At 39.6% G+C, this 15,573-nt stretch overlaps 1 protein-coding gene across 3 annotated transcripts in view; it reads left to right on the forward strand.

Annotated features, from left to right (window-relative positions):
• dpysl2b (dihydropyrimidinase like 2b) overlaps positions 1-4,755 on the forward strand; it is a 32,615-nt gene extending 27,860 nt beyond the window's left edge. For all 3 annotated transcript variants that reach the window (XM_061061325.1, XM_061061324.1, XM_061061326.1), the window contains 2 exons: positions 18-183; positions 1,105-4,755. In XM_061061325.1, the coding sequence (XP_060917308.1) occupies positions 18-183; positions 1,105-1,196 (258 nt within the window). In that variant the 3' untranslated portion in view covers positions 1,197-4,755. The remainder of the gene's footprint in view (positions 1-17; positions 184-1,104) is intronic.
• The last annotated feature ends 10,818 nt before the right edge of the window (positions 4,756-15,573 follow it).

A 15,573-nucleotide genomic window follows, 5' to 3' on the forward strand; every position in this document is an offset into this window, starting at 1 on the left:
TGTTTCCTCAAATGCAGCTGGCTGAGCTTAGAGGTGTACCCAGAGGACTGTACGATGGTCCCGTCTGTGAGGTGTCAGTTACCCCAAAAACTTTGACTCCTTCCACCTCTGCCAAGACCTCACCTGCCAAGCAGCCCAACCAGCCTGTCCGTAACCTGCACCAGTCTGGATTCAGCCTATCTGGTCAGTGCAGATAACAAGCTTTATTTTGCACATGCTTACTCTGGAAACTTGAAATGATTCATCAAATGTAAGGATTTGTCTGTCAAACATGATAAAATGGTTCAGACCAAGGCTTACAAACACACATCATGAAATATAATGTGGACGCTTTATTCCTCTTCTCCTGTGACGGGCTACTACTTGATTACACAGACATTCATAAATTGAGCTAAGGTTTGCTAAGGTCACTGTTAGCTTCACTTTGCACACAATTGCATAAAGAGCAGCATGCATGACTTCCTTTCCACACCAGCATTGAAGATTGACATTTTTGACCAAGTAAATCAATTTCATCAAATGCGCTGGAAAAAGAGATCCTCTCATGTCATACTCACTTGAAATCAATACAGAGTTCAACTTGGGTAAAATCTGAAATAGGATTCCTCGTTTGTTACATACTGTCTCTTTTCCGGGTACAGTTTTTTTTAGTCATACAGATAACAAGAACATGTTTTAAAGGTCTTCAAGGGTTAGTATCAAGCATTTGGTATATATGAGATATTTCAAATACAAAGGATCGAAATGGACTTTCTATGTGTCCTGTCAGGAGTTTTTACAGACTTTTTTGCAAGGAGTTTAAGTTAAGTTAATAGTTAGTAGGGATTGATTTTTCAAATGTTTTATGTGGTGAAAAATTGCTCTTGTATATTCTGATAGAGATGAATTTTAAAAAAGTTGGTTATTAAAGCAACGGTGCAGAAGCTAGCTTGTTTGTTCTGCAAGTAGGCTAACTAGCTTCTTTGACTACATCTAATTCAGACAACAGAATAGAAAAAAAATCATTTTCTGGGCTGAACAAGACTAGATTCAGTAGCATAAATGAACCGTAATAGAGTAATGAATGCTAAACTGACGTAGCCAACCTTCTCTTTGATCCAACAGGTGCTCAGGCTGATGACAACATTCCTCGCAGGAACACCCAGCGCATCGTGGCACCACCCGGTGGCAGGGCGAACATCACCAGCCTGGGTTAGAGCTCCGTCCTCAGCTGCAGAGGAGGAAAACAAAGCTTTGAGGAAGGACGTCCTGAAGGAGCTGAGAGGTCGAGAAACCCCGTAATGAGACCATGGAGCCGAACTCTTCACAGCCCCTGGAACGGACATCTGTCAGCCTCGAACTTTCACCTCCTCCTTCGCAGCTTTTCCACACACCCACTCTCCTCCCCAAAACCTGATCTTAGAGGACACAGTTAGAAACAAAAAAACAACAACAAAAAAAAGGTCTGCCTCTTTTGATGGAAAAAGAGAAAAAAATGAAAACACTCCTTATTTGAGCACTTTTGATTATTTTGTTTTTTTATACTGTATTTTTTTCCCTGCCATGTGTACTTTTCATGTTTGTTTTACTGTTGTTTTATAGAGGGATCAAGTGAGACTAAACTGAATTATTACAGTTAAGAAAAGTGGATGATTTCCATGCAGAATGTCGGTTGTATTTCCAGTTTTTGTTTTCATCGTAGGAGTAATTTAAATGGAGCGTGGGTACAAAATGAGTATTGTTTTTCTTGCTTTTCATTAATAGGCCCGAGCTGTCGGTCACCTGAGGTTAAACAGTCTCACACCTAATTCCTTTAACCAGAACTTCCTTCAAGCTGTTGGCTTTCTGTGACTGTAAGTTGCATTGAATTTGCTACACTATCCGATGTCACTTCATCTGTCACACACAGCTACCCAAATTACTAAAAGAAATGAACGGGCTTTAGATTTAAAAATATGTAACAAAACAGCAATCCTTCATAAGGGTTATAAACTCTCACTGCACTGGCTCTCATGTAATGTTTTCCCACCTGTGGCTGTGCAAAAGTACAAAAGTGAAAAACCATACTTCATATTTGGCAGCTGCCTTAGAGATGTGAGTCTCATAGAGCAGGAGGAGCTTTGGCAGGTATTTAACAGAGCATTTCATTGCTTTGCATCAGGGTACAGTGGAGAGAATTGAAGGAAAGATCACAAGAGGAAGAGGAAGTTGTATTTGGTGTCATTTCAAACTGAACCTTTCCTTGCCTTATCTCTTAACGCCATCACATTAGAGACGTTTTTAGAAGTGCAAGAAAGGTGCCATAACTACGCAGCAGTCTTATTCTTTCCAGCTTCTTTTGCATTCCTGTGAGTCATAAAAAGGTCCAGCATTTTTTTTTTGATTGACAGCTGCTGAAGCACCTGACAACCGCTCATCACCAAGCAGTGCATTTACACACAGAATGTTTCTCCTCCTCCACATGGGACTGTTTTATACTCATCTGAACTCCCTCTTTTCCTTTCTACTCTTTATGTGCCTGAAACCCACAGAAGTTGTACTGATAGTTAGATCTTTTCTTGTGTTATTGTTCTTTTTGAGGTAAGTGAAGGTTGTAAGATAAAAAGATGTAAAATAGCCAGGATTAACCGATTCAAAGGTGCCAGATTTTGCGATTTCGTGGGGCCTATTCTGTCGGTAGAGCCCCTGTAAAGACGAAAAAACGCTCGATATCTTGAAATGTTATAATGTTTTAGAGTTTTTAACTTGTTGTCAAACTGCTTTTTAGTGTCATTCTGTAACTAGGTGCCTAAGGGCTGAGCACTATTGATTTACGCTTGAAAGTAGACATGAGCTAATGTACTTCTGACTAGTGTTCAGTGTTGATGTGTGAGGGATGGGACACGCACGGCCGGCTCCTGTTCTGCACTATTTTCTGTTGTGGACGGGACGTCCCCCCCTGGGCTGAGCCCCCATGAGCTCCGGTTCCTTTTTGAAGGATCTGGTTTTCATTAAGCCAAGCATCTGATTTCCTCTGTTAGTTCTTGTGTCAACAAGGTCTTGGCCACCAATCACCATATTTCTGCAGCCCCCTTTCCCCCCACTCACAGCACAGAAAGGCTCACGCTAACACAGACTTAGCAAGGGGTCGGTTACATAAATGTACAGTAAGTCTGGGCTATATTTCAACCTGGCCTTGCATTCTTTAGACTTGTATGATGAAAAACAGCTCCTGCATAAATATTTGCACACATATTCTAAGTCAAAGGATTGTTAAAGACCCACTTCTTGTACTAGCATAAAGATAGCTTTAGCTTGTGTTAGCTGATGGAAATGCATCGTTGTCACAAGGCTTAGGTTTGGCATTAAATGAATACTGACTTAAAATTAGATCATAGTTAGAAGGTTTAGGGAGAAGAGTAAGCTACATACATACATACATAGAAATAAAAATTACCCAGCACCTTGTTCTCGAGCTTTTTTTCTCCCTCTGATCAACCTGGAAGCGTAGAAGGTGAACTCTGTCAGCGTAACAAATTGTACATGTATTTAAAGAATCCAAAGACAGAGAAATGTAACAAATGCATGTCTCGGAGGCGTTCAAAGATGAAACAGGATAGGAATGGGAAACTGGAACATGACTAACATGGCAAATTACACACCACACAACAAGATTTTTGAAGTCAGAAGTGAGGGATTAGATCCCTCTTGCCTGGGTGATGCTTCCGTCATCTCCCTTTTTTAACATTGTATTGATACTCCTAGCTCATTGGAGCTTCCCTCTCTTCTTCTACACACTTCTCACTACTTTTACACTAACTTTGGGCGGGCGTGTATACGGGTAAAGTCCACAGACACAGATACAGTTTGGCAGCAGGCGTAGCCCTCATGAGAGTAAAGGCATGCTTGTATTTTCCTCCTCACTCCTTCCTTTCACTTTCCTTCTGTCCCTCCCTCCCTCCCTTTTGCTCTCTCATTTTCATTCATGCCCTCTCTCCTTGCCACCCCCCCTCTCTCCTGGCTCCTTGTTGTTTCTTGCTGTTGCCATAGTGACAGACCCCTCCACTCTCGCAGGGTTCTGCTTTTTTGTTTGTCATGGCAACGCTTGTCAGATTGGAGGTTGCTACTAGCAACCCATCCTGACCTGGCGCTATTAGTACAGCTTAGCGCCTGCACACACACACACAGACACACAGGTTTTTGTAATTATTCTATTTAATCCTGTGCTGAGTTGCTTAAAATTCAGAATCCTCTGCTGCTATGAAAAGAATCTATTAGCAGTGAGAGCACACTACACACAAACACATACACACACATCACACACACACCAAACCCTTGCTAAAGAAATGAGTGGGCTATAAAGAAGAGCTCCTTGTATCCTCGACGTGTCCCATGCCTCCCCGATCACTCAGACACACACTTATACTCCTGTAATGCTCTGTCAGCTTGGATGCTTTTTCTATGCCATATTATGCTAATGATATATGAGTGATATGTATGTACGCACCGTGCTGCAGACTGAGAGAAGCTTACTTCTGCTCTGAGGTTGCTGATGCTGATGTTGAACTCCGTCTTACCCCTCTGAGCCTTCTCGTCCCCCCCCCCCGCTCTCTGTAAGCTCCCACCACCCCCCTCCCTTTGTGAAAGTGAAACTGTGTGATGGTATTTGTCTCGGTGGCTGTGGGGTTTCTGGGATGCTTGCTCACTGTGGAAAACGTGTCAAATCCCACAAATGGTGATGTAAAAAAACAACAACAAGGATTCAAAGAATAAAAAAAGAGGAAAGAAAAAAGGGAACAGATCTGCGTCTCTTTTGTTGCTGACTTTGAGCTGTCAGTAAGTCATGAAATATAGACGCAATAAGAAACAAACACAGAAACAAACAGAAAAACATGACAGCTTCACTAGCAACAGCATTTGTGAGTGAACTGACTTATAGTGACTTACTTAGTGAATCTCTCACTTATTGAAGATGACATTGGCCTGCAGAGGATGGCTCACTTGTTAAAGAAAATGTGAAAGAATCTTTCAACATCAGAAGCTCAAACTGAGTAAAACAATTCCTTATTATTGAATCTGTCTTAATGAGGGGATTTTTATGCAGGAGCTCCCTCGTGTAGACATTAAACATCCGTCTGTTATCAGCTGCGGTATTTGACTTCCTGGTATAAAGTCCAATGAAAGATCATGAAGGGATTACCCTGAAGAAGGCCAGCAAGAGATGTGTTGAACATAGACATATTAGTTGTTTAATTTTACCATAATGATGTGAAATGCAATGAATATAATGGTAATACTGTACTTATATAGCCTAACACATTTCTAGTCTTATGACCATTCAAAGTGTTATTTTTGTAAAGATTTATTCTGTTTTTTTTTGGGCCTTTGTGGTAGAGATAGGATAATGTATGGAGTCGAAAATCTGGGAGAGAGTGAGTGGGGAGTGTCATGTGGGAAAAGAGCCACAGGTTGGATTCAAACCGCCTGGAGGACCACAGCCACAGTACACAGGGCGCCCACACCACTACACCCACTACGCTACTGGCACACCTCAAAGTGCTTTACCAGTACTGCTCACATTTACACATTCACAAACACATTCATACACTGATGGCAGAGGCTGCTACATAAAGTGCCCATCTGTGTTATTTACACACATTCACACACTGATGTGCCCTTGGGAGCCATTTGGGGTTCAGTGTCAGGAGCCAGACATCAAGCCGCAAACCATTAGATTGAGAAATGATCTACTCTACCACTGAATCCCAGCAGACCATAAAACAAGTCATAAAGAGTGTACATAAGCTATACTGTATGTTTATGTCTATTTGCTTGTGACATCAAAATGTTGTGAAAGCATGGTCATCATACTCAGGCGTTCATCCAATAGGTCGAATGGTGAGTGAGCATCGCTTTTTAACATCAAGGCAAGGCAAGTTTATTTCTGTCGCACATTTCAACAACAAGGCAATTCAAAGTGCTTCACACAAGACATCAAAAGCATCATGGCAGAGGAAAGAAAAGAAACATTAAAATAGAACATTTAAAAATCACTGAAATTATAAAATATGAACATATGTTCAGTAAAAATAATTCAAATGAAATTAATTGAAATAAAACTATAAAAAAGATAATAAAGAGTTAAAAGTTACAGTGCAGAGTTCAAATTTAAAATCTTATTAAAATTGTTTAATGAAAGGCAGCTGTAACCAGGTGTGTCTTCAACCTGGATTTAAAAGAGCTGAGAGTTTCAGCAGACCTGCAGTTTTCTGGGAGTTTGTTCCAGATATAGGGAGCATAGAAACTGAACGCTACTTCTCCATGTTTGGTTCTGACTCTGGGGACAGAGAGCAGACCTGTCCCAGACAACCTGAGTGATCTGGATGGTTCATAATTAATCAGGAGGTCACTAATGTATTTTGGCCCTAAACCTTTAAGCGCTTTATAAACCAGCAGCAGGATTTTAAAGTATATTCTCTGACAGATTGGGAGCCAGCGTAAGGATCTCAGAACTGGACATAAACATCCAAAAAAGAATTCTTATTCATTTCAATAAAGTCAGACGTGTATGACTTATTGTGCAGCTCACTGAGCACACATGTAAGACTCCTTTTGAATATTTAGTAAGTGCGTATGAGCCAATTAGAGATAGAGTAGGGATGATGGAGGGTCATCCCTTCACCATCCTAGGAAAAATAAATTGCAGCATGCCACATTGTCATTCAATCGTTGGTGTGAATTTAGAAGTGGTTGTACCCTATGGAGACTGAAAAACAAGTCTGTATACTGACAGTAAGTGTGTTTCTGTTACTCTGGGTCTCCCTTGTAAAAGAGATCTCTGATTTCAGTGGAAAAAGGTTAAATGAAAATGTAAAAAAAAAAAAAAAAAAGCATGGTTGACATTTTGTCCAACCAAAGGCAAACTCTTTTAATAGTAAAAGAGAAGAAAAGAAAGAGAGAAACTCCAATGTCAATGTAAAGCAGACTTTCAGAAAGTCTCTCTGATGTTGTGATTGGTTCAGTAATGAAAAGTGATGGAAACAAATTGTCGCAGTAATAAATTAAATTGTCCGTTAATGAATTAAAAGCACAGAGAATCAAAGAATAACTTTCACAGCTCCACACACCTTGTAAGACATCGAGAGAGGACTGTCAGCAAAAGGAGCAGCAGCCATACTGAGGCCTTTACTGTGACACTGGACTGAACGGTTTATGTTTCAAACTTACTACAGAACTCATGATACAGTAGCATAACATCATCAGTGATATAAAAAGGTGATGCCACATAAGAAACAAGTCTTTGATGTGAACGTTGGGAATAGAAAAAGAGACTGGTAGTTTCCACCTGGAGTTGGCAGCAGGTAGCTGAGTGCTTCTCTGGTCTTTCTGAGTCAGCGCGTCCTGTCTTGAACCCAGCCAGGCCGACGGAGACTTTCTGTGTGCACTTTTATGTTCTGTCAATGTGTAAGTGTTTCCTTTGACAGCCAAAGACATGAAGGTTAGGTGACTTGGAAAGAACTGAATTGCATGTAGGTGTGAATGTATCCTGTCTGTTACTCCTGTGACTGAACAGGACGCTTACGTTATTCAAACACCTTATTTTAGTCTTTACTTCTGTCTGGACACTTCAGCAGGGTGTTGATACAACATGAAGTTATTTATACTGGGACAATACATGCACTGAAACCCTACTGCAAGGATGCATTCAATGGTTCGACACTAGGTGGCAGTGCTGTCATCTAGTTGGCTCACCATTCTGCTGTGTTGTCACAGTCATGAGGGATCTGCTCGTTGTTTCAGTGGTGAATTAATCTGTGTCACATACTAATGCATTCACTGTCTGAATAATACAATACATTCCTGTAATATAGTAAAATGCCTGTTGGTTTATTTTATTGTTTTTTACAGTATTCATTGTGCAATAGTAAACTGAATCATCTTCCAACCTGCCATGCATGTTACTAGCATTGTGTTCAGGTGAAAATCCATAATTTCCTGTATTTTAACAATAAAATAAATAAATAAAAGCACTTTTTTTTTTAACTTCAAATGCACTTTTATTTTCCTCCCTCAGAGGAATGTATAATAGATGATCAAATGTACTATGAATAAAATCAATATTTGAGATTTGAATCAAAGCAGAATTTGTGTTTTCTCATTCTGTAATGTTTTCCTAATCGGGCTTCACACTTGATTTAATTTTTGGACAAAAATTATAAAAAGGAAAAACTTCAGCTTACCTATTTTTCTCATCAGGAGAGATAAGCCTTCTTTTTAATACATATGTGATTTCATATAGACTACATTCTGTTATTTAATCAGTATAACGTCTTGCCTACCAGTAGATTATCACGGATCATTCAGAGTATCTGAAGTGCGTTTATGTCCCAGCAGTGAAATCACCACAGTGACTCTTGTTGTGCAATACAGAGCCCTCTTGTGGACACTTTGTGTCAACACAGTTATCTCAGTTACACAGATGAAGAGGATGCTCCTTGGTCAATCAAACAGACAGGACTGGTCTTTACTGGAATATATAGACATGCAACCTTTCATAAAACTATTTAAAACTTCTTAAACCTCATAAACAAACTCATTAGATGGATAAAGCCATGGTTATTAAGGTGAAAAACAAACTTGTTGAACAAACGGGGATTATATTATATACTTATTCTGTGGGAGAATGGATAGATTTAATTAATGATGGATTCTATTTTTTTATTTTTTGGGAGGGGGTCAAGATTTTAAATGCCTGCAGAACCAATAACAGAGAAATGTTTCTGGACTTGTAGATTTTGTGGAGCCTCAACAGTGTTTTGTTAGAATAAAGGAGTCCCTCTGTGTGCTGTTGTTGTTAGTCTGGGATTGTTTTCTTCTGATCTTTGGGGCAAATAAAAGGATTTCATGGAGTGCTAATTATTTTTACACAATGTCAAGGTTGACACACAAACCTGCTTCAGCACTGTTAGCTCCATTTTTTTTTCTTTTTTTAAAGCGGACCACTTGAGCTGTCCTGATTGTGTGTACACTTTCATACCAGACGGGGCCGTTGACCTTTGGACATGTGTACCGACCTTTTCAATCTCAGTCTGGCTTTTAGACACGAGTACAAACATGGTTTATACTTGTTTACTGCCTCGAGTCCAACTAGGCTACAACACAAACCCACAGCATCCTCTCTACCTCCTTTTGTGATAAAACCATCACTCCTCCGCTCAAAGAAACCAAAGGCCTTTAAGACTTTCACTCAGTAAAAAATACTTTGACAGCCTCAAAATAGAGAGAGACTTGATGCCAAGGCAGTATCATTTGAAATGACTGAATGTAAACGATGTTTTGATCAAGTCAAGAACAATTTGAATGGAAGAGGAAGAGAAGTCAATGCACCTCAGACAGCTGACAAATGATCACTGACATGAAAGCATCTTCAATTAAAACTCTGCTCCATCCTGCCTGCATGTGTGGGCTTAAAGTCTTCTAAAATAATTTGCTTTCATGGATTTGTGCAGTTCACAAGCACACACTAAACAGTTGTGAGTGATTTGTAACATTTTTGAAGTGTAAGTTTGATACTTCTGTCTTTTTGGATTGTCCTTTATCATTTGCTTTAATTTTGCACATTTTTTATACAGGAAAGGGAAAAAGACACAGCTTAATTGTCTTTTCCAATAAAACAAATCACATCATTTTATATCTATGCTTTCATAAATTGAGGCAGGTAAAAAAAAAAAAAACCTGTTTTGTATTTCTGTTTAGTGTTCAGGATAGTGGAACCCCACAGCAGAGGCTGGTTGCAGGTATGAAGAGTTTATTGATAAAATAAACATAAAGAGCATGCAGTGGAGGCGGGGAGCTGGCTGGTTGATAAGGAGTGAACAGAATGAACTCTCGAAGAACACACGAGGGCTTGAGCACCGGGGGAAAAAACTCAGGTACTGAAGTCACGGAGAGCAGGAGAGCAGCGAGGCACACAGGAAATCTAAACACACAGAGAAACACAAAATCTAGAGCTGCGAAAATAATGAAAAATAGGCAGCTTAACGGCACTAAAGACACTTCTTAAACACTGAGAGACACAGAAGACCATATTCACAAACATTCTGAGAACCCTCCTAACTCAGCTTAAACAAATCCTAACAAGGATTTATAGCTTAAGAGTGATTTAGGAACATTCTCAGGGACAGAAAACTTTGCTACAGGTATGACACATTCTTTTCAGTGATTTCAGTGATTGGTTGATCCAATAATATATATTCAGACATTATGAAATTATGTGTAACAGTTCTGTGTAAAAAGTTTTAGTCCATACTTTAAAAGTATAGCCTACATTTTTGAAATGACATGCCCACTTATGCAGCAGCCTCTTCACATGCTGATCGTCACATCAGCATGTGAAGAGGCATAATCGAGTATAAGTGCACCTGTGAGGGTAACCTCATGTAGACAAACTCAACATGCATGTCTCACTTTGCACTGAAAGAGTCATAGAGGGATTGAAATGCCTGCATGAATCATGTTTGTCTGTTTGGCCCAACTGTGGTTCAGTAAGATGATTCTTCATTCAGTGTTTGAACAACATTTCTCCACTTTCTCCTCAGCTTGAGAAACTCTTCAGACTTTTAAAAGTCCTCCTCACTGCCCCTCACAGTTACCCACAATAGGATCTCTCTTAGGGGCTAAGAAGCTTTGTGAATGACTTTCATCTTTTGGTCTGTCTTCATTTTAAGGGGAAAGTCTTAGAATTGTCTTAGATTGTTGTCACTAGGAGCTTACCATTTACTTTGTGAATACGGCCCCAGGCTTTTATTGTCAGGTTGATGAGCAGAGTGGGAACAGGTGAGCCTCGTCTGCTGCTGTGGGAGAGGCCAGCCACACCCCCAGCCAGTCACATCAGTAGAATCACAATCAGCTGTATTGGCCATGTAAGCTTACACACACACAATGATTTGTCTTCAGTACTGTGCTCTCAATGACATTAAATATAAACATAATATAAGCAAAAAGACTAATAGGCTAAATAAGATAATAGAGCAGGAGAGAGAGAGAGCAGAGAGGGGAGGGGGGAAGGAGACAGCACAAACACCTACAACAAAATCACAACAGTTTAGTCACTGTTTGGTTTCTGTAGTGTCTGCTGCTCTGTCAATGGAACAGCTGCAGGTCTTGTTCTTTTTTAGACCCCTCTGCAGAAGCACACAGGTGTTGGATCCATTCTGGCTGATTAAACCTTTGCTCAGATTCACGTTTCAGGGGAAGCTGTGCTTTGGTTGGACAACGGCCCGAAACTCAACAAACACCTGGCGCTGGTAAAGATTCACAGGTCTGAACACACAAGGTTTAATCAGGGAAAATAATTGGAAACACCTGTTTAGCCTTACGTCCTTTTCTACGTCTATTCTAGCTAAGTACGTGCAACAAAGAAACATACATACTGACTGCTCAAAGTGCTTTTTACACTGCATGTCACACCTAGACATTCACACGCTGATGGCAGAGGCTGATATAGTGAGACCATCAGAAGTATCTAATCCCATTCATACACATTCACACACTGCAGGCAAAGCAGTGGGAGCAACTTAGGGTTAAGTGTCTTGCCCAAGAACACATCGGAAATGTAGCTACAGGAGCTGGGGATCGAACCCCCGACTTCAGGTTGAGAGACGACGACTCTACCAACTGAGCCACAGACACCCCTCAATGAGAAAATAAAAAATTTAAGTCATAATCATAATTAACGCAACATTAGGCCAGGATTAGAATGCACATATTGTTTAGCACTGGCATTGGGGATTCATTAGGTCTCATATTTTCTCATGAACATATGAAATGCTCCATCTTCTGTGTCGACATTTAAGATTGAGCTTTATCCATCCCAATTATCAAATAACTAAATCAGCTTTTTTGAAGCAAAAAATTAAAAGTGTGACCTTTTGCCAAAAAATGTAATAAGCACTGAGAACGGATAACTGAAGCATTAAAAAATAAAATGAGTTTTCACATTGACATTTCTGTTGGCAAACAAACCATCGTCACCTCCTGTGTTATCATTTAAATGCTTAATGAGACAGAAAATAATAGACAAACAGCAGAGTGTTCTTTGGCAAACTTTAACATAAACACTCTTGCCAGGAGATGAAAGCACATTTAAATACATTTGCACAAACCTCAGGGCTGATACTTGCATTGTGGTGATACACCTGAGAACACTCTGCATACCAGAGAATTTCACAAACTACTAAAGCAGTGGGTGGATTTGTTTCTGGAAAAAAACTTTTTTCTTTTGTATGGGAGCAATCAATACAGGCAATTCTTCAGAGAATCAATACAATTTCAAATTCATGCTTGGACACTTTGGAGGAAAAAAAAACCTAGTTCAGGACTAAAAGACTCTGGAAAGAAGTCTCAGAGAAGACGTCTGGTTTGACACGTAAAATAAAGCAGATAATGAAGCCTGTATGACTTCCTGATGCAGTCCTCATCATCTGCTTCACTCACAGCTCAACACTGTTATTAATCATGAGCTCCATTTGGAAACATCACTTTGTTAAGTCAACTGATTAAGTTAAACAGCACCCACTCATCTTTCCAGTAATGGGAGCCTGGATCAATTTATCACAACAGTGTTTGCCTTCATTTGACAGCTGACGCATGCAGTTTGAATCCTGGGCTGCTTTAAAAAAAATGAGAGCTGCAGCTTAATAGAATCAGATGCATTTATTTCCATAAATAATATTTGGACTGATGGAAGCAGACACAACACCGCTGGACTGCTCTCTGTCTCTCTCTCACACACACACGCACATACAAAACCAAATCCAAACTTCAGTCAAACAAACACAGGTGTATACACACATGGATGCACACTTCATATCCATGTTGGCATTGATGATTTTTCCTTCTGTCAGTGTCCATCCCTCTGGCACAGACAAGTTGTTATGAATCATTAGTTTTCAGGGTGTCTGCTTTTTTTTTTTCTTCTTAGGAAGCCAAAAGAAGGCAGCGTCTGCTCTGCAAAGCTGTGAATTTTGGCAGAACAGGAGCATGCAGGGGTGGATAAAGTGTGCTGGTTTGACATTTCAAAATGAGAAAAAGTCAAACTGCAAAAAGTGAGCTGTAGAAAAAGGGCGGAAGTTTGACTTGAGACAAACTATACTGACGGCCTCAAGAAAAGTAGCATTTGGTTGGCAGGACTGAAAATAGCTCAAATATAGCAGTGTGTTGCTGCCCCACTCTGACATCTCTCCACCAACACATGTCCACAGGTCCTGTTTGTGCATGTGAAATACCTGAATTTCCCCTCGGGGATTAATAAAGTATATCAAAATAAAAAAATAAAAAATAGTGCAACGGGAGGCACGGATAGTTTTAAACTAGTGCAGAGAGAAAATGATTAAAGGAATTTTGTCAGTTAAGGGGGAATGTTTGTAAAATTCTTGCAGTTTTAAGAAAAAAGGTTTTAAAACCTAGAATTTAAGAGAAGATGTATTCTGTAGAAAAAAACAACAACAAGAAATCCTGATTTAATAACCTGTGATAGAGAGGAGATAAAGGTACATAAAGAAAATAAAATCTTAGTAGTATACTGTACTTTTCAAAACACAGACGAGTCAAATACAATGTTGGCAATGTAAGAGATTCATACAGCAGTTCAAAAGACTTCTTGTGTTTTGCCGGTGTTCTGTCTTTTTTGTACATCTATACAGAAATACATGTTTGTTGTGTTGATGGACAATAACATGATGTATTCTATCGTCTAAAGCTCCTGTGAGGAGTTTTCAGCTGGGTACCAAACAGCGAGAAGGTTGAACATTTCTATGAAGTATTTTGTTTAAATCTGAAGAAGCGTAGGTGTCAGGCGATTAAAGGTACACTGCCAAAAACAAACTCTCTTTTTGACACACCTTCTAAAACCAGGATTGTTCATAGATGATACTGACTAACTGTGTGATGAGATTTGATTTGAAACACATGTAAGATCAGCAAATAAATTAGAGGTCCACAGGGGGCGCCAAAACTCACACAAACTTACGACCTTACAGGAACTTTAAATAGTGTTGAAATGAGAGATTCAGTATGAGAAATTTTAATTTTTACATCAGTTTTAAAAGGGTACTGGAGTCTAAATTCAAAACATTAGAGCCTCCTCCTCCCTAGAGTCGATGTGCACGCAAGTCACCATGTCGCGGACAGGGAAGCTTCAGTGTTTAGCTTGTATTGAATCAGTCTTGAAACCTTTCTGCTTTTCAACCTCTCTCCAATTTTTAAAAAGCATCTCCAATGTTTATCCTAGTTTTATAGTCGTGGAGCTCTTTAGATAAAGCAAAGGCTTTTTAGGCCGCATCGAATCTGCTTTTTATGATTTAATTCAGTAGATATCTTATATATTGCTCCATTCTATTTTTTTTATGAAAATGTGATACATGAAATGTAATTTTGTTTCTTAACATATATTTATATTTTCCGCATTCAGTCATGCCTCTAATGAAAAGCCAACACATCTCCTTCTGCCAACTTGTTGCCATGATGCAGTGTAACACTGAGTCCTCAGCTGTGAAAGCTCAGAAAATGGGAGCTGCATGTTTATTAGTCATTAGTGGCTTTCCAAATGTAAAAAGTTGCAGCTAACAGAATTTAAAAACAGACATAATCCTTCCTAACAGTCACTTAATGCATCTGTTTGAGTACAAACCTCCAACAGCATCGCAGAAAGATGAAACTCCTCTCATTGTGCCCTAACCTAAGGTGACCGTAAAATGACAAATCATTTGTCTTCCAGAAATTCTTTCAACATCCTGCGTCTCTTCGATAAGCATTCTCAGGTATTCATCACAGTTATGATGCCTGCAGGGGGAGAAAAACGCCTTTAATCCAGGCGCAGCAGAGAAAAGCAAATCTGTTTGTACCAGGAGGAAGCAGAGGATTAATAGCTCTGAAGAAATGTGTGACAACTTCTAAGAAAAAAAAGATAAGACAGCCAGAAACAAGTTTGTCTAAGCTGCTGTATTAATTAATGTTCATTACAAGTTGTGTTTTATGAAACATTATCTCCACACTGAAGTACATCATGTTTGTTTACGTGTTTGTGTGATGATGGGCTTTGTTTTCTAATGAATACATCACTTCATTAAAGACAGACTGGGTTAGCACACAGTAGACACTCTTACAGATTCAATTCAATTCAGTCACCTTTCACTAAGAACTTCATTTTGTGAAGCCATCAGGTTCCATTGTGACTGCTAAGAGGGATTTGAAATCATTAAGGGTCCCCACTGTAAATGGGGGGGGGGGGGGGGGGGGGGGGGTTCTACTTCTGTGTTAGCATGTCATGATAATCTGTAAGCATTTCATTAAAGGTTAGAGAGAAATGTTCTTGTAACTGTGACTTCACCATCAACGGGTGCAATTTGACAGAATTGGAATAGTGATTCTGAATTAAATTAAATGTAAAACGTCTTTCTGTCTTTGGACTTGAGAGGCTTACTTTGGGGATACGCCGTTACACCCCTTCCTCCCAAAGGCATTTGAGGGAGGGGTGCGGAATATGAGAACAAAAGGGGAAGAGGGGGTTAGGTTTGAGGCGTGGTCCTGCTCCTCAAATTTAGCTATATAGCATCA

This window comes from Labrus mixtus, chromosome 17 (assembly GCF_963584025.1).
Source record: "Labrus mixtus chromosome 17, fLabMix1.1, whole genome shotgun sequence".
In the NCBI taxonomy this organism is placed as follows: Eukaryota; Metazoa; Chordata; class Actinopteri; order Labriformes; family Labridae; genus Labrus; species Labrus mixtus.